At 38.4% G+C, this 9348-nt stretch overlaps 1 protein-coding gene across 1 annotated transcript in view; it reads right to left on the bottom strand.

Moving 5' to 3' along the window:
- LOC106957727 (rho GTPase-activating protein 42) overlaps positions 1 to 9348 on the bottom strand; it is a 45075-nt gene that overhangs the window by 11990 nt on the left and 23737 nt on the right. Inside the window, exons 10-20 of the mRNA XM_015049176.1 lie at positions 9192 to 9270; positions 8882 to 8921; positions 8493 to 8555; positions 6667 to 6741; positions 6133 to 6217; positions 5877 to 5935; positions 4931 to 5036; positions 4670 to 4829; positions 3942 to 4092; positions 3288 to 3692; positions 1908 to 2064 (exon numbers count right to left, since the gene is read on the bottom strand). Coding sequence (XP_014904662.1) covers positions 1908 to 2064; positions 3288 to 3692; positions 3942 to 4092; positions 4670 to 4829; positions 4931 to 5036; positions 5877 to 5935; positions 6133 to 6217; positions 6667 to 6741; positions 8493 to 8555; positions 8882 to 8921; positions 9192 to 9270 — 1380 coding nt within the window. The remainder of the gene's footprint in view (positions 1 to 1907; positions 2065 to 3287; positions 3693 to 3941; positions 4093 to 4669; positions 4830 to 4930; positions 5037 to 5876; positions 5936 to 6132; positions 6218 to 6666; positions 6742 to 8492; positions 8556 to 8881; positions 8922 to 9191; positions 9271 to 9348) is intronic.

Here is a 9348-nt window from a genome sequence, read left to right as displayed (position 1 = left end):
GTACTTGTACTTCGTTACTTCCCACCACTGATTTTGCTTATAGTTATATCATCATGATAAAATGTGTGATTTATAAATTAATTGAAGATGTCCTCAAAGACATAAGTTTGTTACTTTTGCTGTTCTGGTTATGATCTCCACTGTTGATTTCACAGGTCCTTGGAAAACTACAAAACTATTATTAGCAGCAGTTACTGCATGTTGTTTAGCTGTACAGTTGCGCTACTTAATGTAACTGTGTGGAAGTAGCCTATTTCAGTGTTTTTCAACCACTGTTCCGCGGCACACTAGTGTGCCGTGAGTGATCGTCAGGTGTGCCGTGGAAATTATTCAATTTCACCCATGGTACCGTATTTTCCGGACTATAAGCTGCTACTTTTTTCCTAAACTTTGAACCATGCGGATTGTAGCCCGGTGCGGCTTTTCTGTGTATTTTTCTTCAACCACCAGGGGGCTCTCTAGCAGGAAGTGAATCATTAGAAGTCAAAATTGTAAATCGAAGAAGAACGCGTGAATTTTCATTTAGAACAACCACGTGCTAGCAGCAGACACGACGGAGAAATGTTTTCAAACTCCTATGATGCAGCTTTTAAGTTGAGGGCTGTCGAGCTGCCACTACAGGAGAGAAATAGAGCCGCTGTACTTCAGCTCGGCGTGAACGAAACCATGGTTAGTCATTGTCTCTCTTCAATTTCTGCCAGAAAATCAGCTAAAGTTTAATAGAACTTCTTTAAATTTAAGACCACATTGTTGTGGCCCTGTTCAGGTGTATTTTTGAAGTGGACATCTTACCTGCAATTTGAAATAAGAAATGTAAAATGTGATAAAAATACATTTTTGTGTTTATTAGATTCCTATTCAAGACACTTTGATAAGAATGGCTATATATGTAATATAGGCGACTACAGAGTATATTTCTTTACATTTTTGATTGGTGGTGTGCCTCGAGATTTTTTCAGTTAAAACAGTGTACCTTGGCTCAAAAAAGGTTGAAAAACACTGGCCTATTTGATAACAGATGAGTGTTATTTTGCAGAGCAGCATTTGTGTTTGTGGGGCTCTGACTGTGTGCAGACGTCATAATGAAAACCACAAACTATCATGATAAAACATTAAGCTCATATCTTCAAGCCCTAGTTTTCAGTTGTGCCATAATAACAGATTGAGCAGGAAATGTTCAAAGCTCGCAATATTGTTTTGTAAATAAGTCTTAATTTAAACTTCTTCACCACTTTATCTCTAACTTATCTGCTGTGTTTCTTGTTCTTCATTTTGTTGTTTCTTCACTAATGTTCTAAAAAAATGAGACCTTCGCAGAACAGCTGAGATTAAATCAAAAAGAGGGACTGTTTATTAAGTAAATGACTTCCAGGGGCAAACGATTGTATTAGATTTATTTAGGGGGAACAGAGTAAAGAGGACACTTTTAAGATTTTAACACTTACTGATCTGGTGTGAATTCTTCTGCTAAAACTTTTAAAAACCCTTCATAATTTACTCCCTTCTGCATAAAAATGAAGCTTGTCGGTGTAACGTAATAATATGTGAAAAAGGTTCAAGGGTTATGAAGACTTTTGCAAAATAATATATGCATCCAGTATAATAATATTGATTTCAGAAATAAGGTATTACTGTTTGTGTTCTGTTGGATAATTGATCAAATATTTTGTCCGTTGAATATCTGTTGAAGCTCAGATAAAAGTTTTAAATCACTTGCCAACTCAGAGGAACACCAAGAAACTAGACACACAACCAAAACAATTAAATAAATCAAAGTACTGAACTGTTCCAACTAGTTTATCATTTCAGCGCACAGGAATAGATAAGACAGATAAGATTTCATGGGTAAAGCTATTTTTCACAGAACCTGTTAATCAAATATTAAAAAATAAATAAAATCTCATTACACTGAGCCTGGCCTCTGGTAGCCGTTGTTCACCGACGCGTCTGCCCTGCGGCGGATGACTTGCTTCGGTGGAAGGGTGGGGTGATCACCGGGCTTTAAGCTCTCTTTGGTCTCCAGTGTGGATAAACTTTGGACAGAACCAGAACAGCTCCGCTGGCCTTCACAGTCAGAGACACACAATAACAGATTGTAATTAAAGACAGAAAATGTGACGATAAAGCAGCCGGGAGCAATAACTCAGGAAATGAGACGCTTTTAATTCTACAATTTAATTTGCCAAGTTTATGTCAAGAAGTGCATATTTGTGAAAAAAAATATTTTATTTTTAGCTTTATTCAAACCAGAATAGAGTTAAAGCTTTTTTTTTTTGCCTTTATACTGTATAACTTTGGCCATTCCTCCTGTCAGACCTCATTTACGCTACAAAAAACACAAACATATTTTTGGTCTAGTTCTTAATGCAAATATCTTGGTAGACTTTAAATAATAGCCAAAAACCTAAATTCTAATATTATCAGAGATCAGAATATCTCTCTAAAAATTAAGGCATTTGTTCAAGAATGCATTTGAAAAGTGTAACCCATGTTTTTCTAAGTTCCTTTTTGAATAATGGCTTCTTCCAACATGATTGATCTTTTCAGACAAAGTTGATACAGAACTTCTTTCACTGTGTGTAACAACATCTACTGCTTTTATTATTGGGCTCATACAACCAGGAGTGAGCATGTATTGCATTGTTTATCATTTATCATCATGAATTTCTTATGAGAATTTTGATTAGTTATTGTCAAAATCATTTCCAATTAATGATGTCAAAAACTCCCAAAACTATCTATATTGTTGGGATTGTTGGTGTTACTATTTTCTCCACTGTTTGTTCAATGAGAGCATCAATAAATATCAATAAATTTGATTAATTGCAGTTTGTGTGTGCATCTTAGTGACATAATATCACATTTCCTGATATGATTGGTGTCCTAAACAGGCACAGTGCAAATGGGAAGGTTTTCTATTTTTTTACGATCCGTTTTTATGAGGCCATGCAGTCACAACCATACAGTTACCAACAAAAGTAACAAATAGCTGTCATCACTTTTATCACAATACCATAAAATAATATTTGTAAAGGTCCATAACTTCCACCAGACACATGGATTTTAAATGTGCAGTTGAAAAACAAAGTTCATCTCTAAAAAAAACAACACTTTTACATTTCTGAGTTTAAAAGAAGCATTAAAATATCCCGTAAGAATAAACTATTTACTCTAGCCTTTTCAGAAAATTAATGTCAAACAATAAGAAGAAAGCTATGTAAGGTGTATGTAAACATCTTTTTGATCCGCTCTGTCACACTAACCCTGCCGTCCCATAATTATCCTACCGTCAGATCCTAGCAGTGATTTCAGTGAGGGAGAAACGGAGCGACTCGGCAGCGGCGGCTTGAGGTCAGAGCGGCAGTGGGGGGCTTTTTTGGGTGCGGGAGACAGTCGAGGTGTTGTGTTGACTGAGGACAGGCTGAAAGTGTCCTCAGACTCCCCATCTGTTCGACCTCCCTCCTCCCTGGAGCTGGACTCAGGGCTGCTGACGCACGCCGCGCTCCTGGGGCCGTTCGAGAGCTGCGACGGGGTCCGGCGGAGGAGGTCCGACCTGCTGAGGCACCGTCCTGCTCCGGAGGAAGCGGTTTTGGAGGAGGTGTTCTGCTCTGAGGAGTGGGACGACAGAGACTCCATGCTGCCCGTAGGGGTGCTGCTTGGACTGCTGCTCAAGGTGTCACCTATGCAGGGGCCAGAAAGCAGGCAAACAGGGCCCTCATAAAAAACCTGCTGCGATACTACGATCTAATACTCCACTTTTGATTTAAGAGCCAGATAAATTTGATCATAAGGAACACTTTAATTCCACATAATTAATTCCTAAAGTAATTATTCAAAACTCGTGCATATGTTTGAGGGAAATTAAAGCCCACTGACAGGTTTTGGCCTGACGTGCTGTGTGAGAACCTGCGGTGATAAGTAATCACCTCGATGGTACTCACTTTCTGCATCTGCCAGGCACAGTGTCGGGGCGTAAAGACTGCGCGGCTTGCGGGGCCCCTTGGACAGACAGATGGCTCTGCTCCTGCGGGAGCCAGTCCGGCTCTGCGGCTGCGGCAGAGGCACATTGGGATCCGGAGGCTGGTGAAAGATCTGAAGATCCAGAGCAGAGCACTGACTCGTAAAAAAAAAGAAAAAAATCTACACATTTACATTGATTAACAGGTGAAAAGCAAACTTCAAATACGTGACATTATTAGCATCCCTGGTAAAAGTGGACAAAAAAGTTTAATATTTTATCGGAGGAACATCATTTCCCACTGAAAAATGTAAATGTTGATCTTCGTTAGTGAGGAAATAACTTCCTGTTTCCGTGACAGATGTATTTAACATGACAGGAAGGATCAATACTTTTAGCAGGATTCAAAATGCAAAAGACAAAAGTATATGCCAGTCAAGTAAACTGTAAATCAGGAAATATCTGAGTAAGACATGATGATTCCAAGACGCCACCAAACTGTAGCATTGAGTGGCATCTTGGAGTCACCATGTTTCCATAGCAACTGTTACCAGAGAGCCTCAGTGATTGGGAAGGGTGCTATGTAAGGTATATATTAAATAAGATGTCTTAATTACATATATATGAAAAAAAACAACATTTTTCTCAACTATTGCTTTTAAATTATTATTAAGGTGGATTTCTGTTGGAAGTTAAAAAATAATCTCTCACCTTGTTGAAGTTCTCGATCAGTATTTCCACCACGATGTTCTGAAACTTGATGTTCATCATAGCAGCCACCGTCTCCTCCTGCGACCGCATCAGCGTCGGCCCGAATATAACACCCAGGTTGGACACCGTCATCAGGTTGGACTGGTTCTGTGCAGAAACTCTGCATGCCAATGTGAAGAGGGTTTAATTAGCTTTATGTCTTCATTTCTCCTCTCAAAAGGTCACATTTTTGTGTAATTGCTTCATTACAGAAACACCTACATGACAAGGTGTTTTATCAGTAACTCCAGCATTTCCCTGTTCCTCTCCGGCAGCTTATGAACCAAAGCATGAACAGCGCAGACTCTGTAGTTCTGATCATCAGACTCTGAGAAAGAGCACAAAAAAAAATGTGTGGAATCAGCACACAATAAGATCAGAAACTTCCCCAAAGCTCTGTCAGTTATCCAGTATTTCCCTTATTAATTTTTGGCTATTACTTATTTTTCCTTGTATTTGATCTCATTGATCAAGTTAAGCATTCTTCTATACTTTAAATATCTTTTTTTGATCATTCAGACTTGCAGAGAGATGAAAATCACAGCGTGGAACTGCCTCTGAGCTAAAAAAAAAAAAAAGGGGGGGGGGGGGGTTTAAATGTTTAAGATTTTATTCGTTTGATTCTTGCCAAAATCAGAACATTAAAGTGATGCCTGGGAGGGGAACTTTTTCTGCTCCGTCTTTTATGACATATGCAATATTAATATGAGTTCAAATGGAATATTTATAGGCATAAATGCTAAAAGCTTGAATTCCTTCCTAAACATTTTTATTTCTGTAAACAACATGCAAGAGATTGAGGAATGCCAACAGTATGGGGTGAAAAAAACTGTGAAGTACAGTAAAGAAGGGCCTTTATTTGTTAAGGGGTCAAATTATTATTGCGTTGACAAAATTTCAGAAAGTTCATGTTGCTTTACTGTTAAACAAAAAAACAGCCAAAGTTGCTTGTCAATTGTAAACAAATTAGATAAAAAAAGGATTTGTTTCTCATTAGTTTTTCAACACCTTTCATTTTTTTCTACAACAGACATCAGATCTTTAAACACGAATACTAAGAACCACTAAGCTGGATTTTCCTAAAATCTGTCTGTGTGCGAATATGCTAATGTAATAAAACAAAAATGACCTTCAGCGGTGCTCATAACCCAACCTGTTGGGAACTTACTGACAGCCATGATGAAATCTTTGTGCAGCTTGAAAGTCATGAGAGGCTCAGAGAGGCACCTGATGGGGGAGGAAAACAAAATCCAGTTATAATTTACTGTTATTTGGTGAGACTGGACCTGTGAATGCAGCACCTTCCTGTGTGAGGCAGTGATAGCTCTGAATGCATGGCTAACAGCAGGGTGCTCTCAGAGTCATAATGGAGGCGGTGATCACTTTTGACAGTTAGGGACATGCAGCTGGTGAGGCGAGCTGACCTGAGGTAATTCTTCAGACCACTGGTGATGGTTTTGTTGTCCCACATCTCAGGATCCAGCTCCATATCCACAGGTGCCTTGGAAGCTGATGAAAACGAGCTTTATTTTTTTATTTATTTTTTATAGCTCCAACACAGTGATTACTTTCCAATCTGCCAGCATGAAACCAACAGGATCTGACGTTTGAGTCTGATGTTTAAAGAGGGTATTAAAAATAGCGACTGTCTCCTTGGATGAAGAGATGCGAGAGGAAAACCTAAAGCACACATGTGCAACCCTACTGAGATGGAGCTCGAGCTTTAGAGGGATTTTGGTGACATTTTCTGTTCAAGTGTGTAGAATGTGTGTAAACAGGATTACCTCGGGTAATTTAATGAGGTAAGGGTGAGATAAAATGAGCCCAGATGGCGGTTACACAGTCTGACCACAGAGAGGAGCTCTTTCCTCACTCTGGAAGACTGCATCATGTTTGAAAAGGCTCTAAACTCACCGTGATTAATTTACAGTTTTAATGAAAAAAATGAAACGACTTACAAAAGACTGTGCTCATCAGCCTCTGTACTTTGGAGTTTACCCCTCCAATTCTGTACAGCCCCATTGTATGGATGCCTCGGAGGAAATGGGGAAAAAAAAAAGAAATTATTAATTCACTGAAATAAACAGATTGTAAGTTCAGTTCTTTGTAAAAGTATTCATTTGGTTAAACGTCAAATCTGTTTAATTGGGCTTTAATGTGATAAACCAATATTGTAGTATGTGTAAGTGTATGTGATGTGCATGTAAAATAACATTCTTTTCCAAAGTATAAAAATCTGAAAAGTGTGGTGCGCATTTGCATTGACCTCCACTAGATGTAAAACCACATCTAGTGAGTGTATTTGTACATTTTGTTTCATTCTTATTCGCAGACTAGCTGAGGCACACTCAGACTGGATGCAGATGAGAACATCTATGACAATCAAGTTTCAAACTTCATGACTTATTCACAATTTTTCGGGACATGATTCATTCTCTCACATGAATATTCTTGGATATAAACCATTCTGTTGTATGCATGGCTTTATGTTTACTGTTGTTCTGGTGGACAGTGAACCTCTGCTTCGAACTCAAGTCTTTTGCAGCCTCCAACAGTGCTGCCTTGTATTTCGCCCCCATCAGCTATGACCATCTGCCCTCTCTCTGTAGAAGAAAATAATCCCCACAGCTTGATGTTTCCATCACTATGTGGAACTGTAGGGAAGGCGTGTTCAGGGGTGATGTAAAATCAGAGTTCTTCTCCAGATTTGGCCAAAAAGTTACATTTTGCTCTGTCTCCCCAAAGGAACTTTATTCCATAAGCCTTGTAGAGGAAACCCCCTTTGATGGGTCCTCCAAGTCTTTGGAGAAAATGAGACATCTTATTGGTTTCGTTTAGCAATAGTTTCCTTCTTGCAAGTCTTCCATAACAAACAGATTGTGGATTGCACAACTAAAAGTTATACTGTTAGAAGAATTCCCTCACCACCAGCTGTGGATCTCTGCAGCTTGTCCAGTTACCATCGACGTTTATGATTAGTGCTCTTCTCAGTTTGTCTTTATAAGCCTGCCTTTGGGTTGTAATGTTTCTATTTTTGGATGTTCTGTATGATGGTCAGTGCAATAAGGGGTGTCTTTTGTAAAGTCAAAAAGTAACAGTATACATTTGAGTTATTGATTCATTTATAAATGTCACAGTTTCTAAATAGATATTTAATAATTAGCAAGCAAAATATTGAGTCTAAAAATAAATATCTAGCTAGCAAACTAAATATCTAGCTCAGAGCTGAATATTCAGTATATATGCCAGTTAAATGTTTAGCCTCAAATTAAATACTTATTTATCAAGCTAAACATTTAGTCTTATTTTAGTCTCCAACTAAACATTTAGCTTCTCACTAAACATTTAGCATCCTAGCTAAATATTTAGTTTGCTAACAAAATATTTAGCTCAAGTCTAAGTATTTAGCTTGCTAACTAAACATTTAGCTTGGCAATTAATGTTTAGCTTGTGAATTAAATATTTAGTTTTCCAAGTAAGTTTAAACTTTCCAAGTAAGACTTGGAAAGTTAGCTTAGAAACTAAATATTTACTTTCCTTCTTAAATATTAAGTTGGGAACATTTATGAATGAATAACATGGAGGAAATATACTCTGTTGTGTTGGCTTCTGTCATAAAGGTAATATGGTTGTAACATTACAAAATATGAAAAAATGCTAATTGTAATTGTAGATGGCATGCCATTCCACTGTGTTAGAAGGAATATTAATGAAGAAAGTCAATTAATCAGGCAGCGTTCGAGTAATTCGACACATGAAAGCCGGGGGGATTTAAATGCCTCACCTCTCGTCTCGACCAGGTCAACGCATTTCCTTACGAAGTTAAAACCTGCCTCGTTAAGATACGCTGAAACATAACACAAAAAGGGGGTTTGACATGTCAATTAGTGGCTGGGTTAACTACACATCACATAGGAATAATCAGCCTTCCCTTATGCCTTAGCTCAAACTAACACGATTAATAAGATACAGCTTCTGTGCTGGAAGGCTCTGCTGTGTCAGCTGAGTGGGCGAATACCGAATAACTGTGTTAATGAGCAGATATAGCTATAAGTAAGAAAGAAACCTACTTGTTTATTTATGCGTGGTGACTCTATTAACTTATTATCAAGCATGAATATATGTAGTTTAATGATGAAAAGGGTTTGGAAAGATTTAAAAAAAAACACTTACTTTCCTCTTTTTTGCTTAGTATGGCTGGCAGGTTGTAAATCTGCAGAAAGTTTGGAAGAAAGTCATTACTTCACTACTTTTACATGTACAAAAAAAAATGACCCAGATATGTTCCATTGCCCCAAAGCTTATAAGCTCTCTGTGAAATTCTTTTGCATTTCAAGCCACCAGAAGAGGGCGCTGCAGACAAATCAGTCGGTAACACAACTGCCTGATCAGACAAAACAATTAAACACCGAAGCCAAAAAACCCCCCAAAAATACCATGAACAGAATAAATATTTTACAGATGAACTGACAGAGATCCTCACCGGCTCCTTGCCATCCATGGCCTCCAGCCACAGTCTTCTGTTGGACTCTGACAGCGCCTGCAGCGTCATTACACCATGCCTGGAAGGTTTTAGGAGAAAAGCTGGTCTCAGTATGATCTCATTGCTGTGGGGCCCTTGGACGGACCGTGTTTACACT

Source organism: Poecilia latipinna, unplaced genomic scaffold (assembly GCF_001443285.1).
Source record: "Poecilia latipinna isolate Pla-1442-1.1 unplaced genomic scaffold, P_latipinna-1.0 Scaffold930, whole genome shotgun sequence".
Lineage (NCBI taxonomy): Eukaryota > Metazoa > Chordata > Actinopteri > Cyprinodontiformes > Poeciliidae > Poecilia > Poecilia latipinna.
Note: the sequence above shows the minus strand (reverse complement) of the source record. Positions and strands in the feature narration are given on the sequence as shown.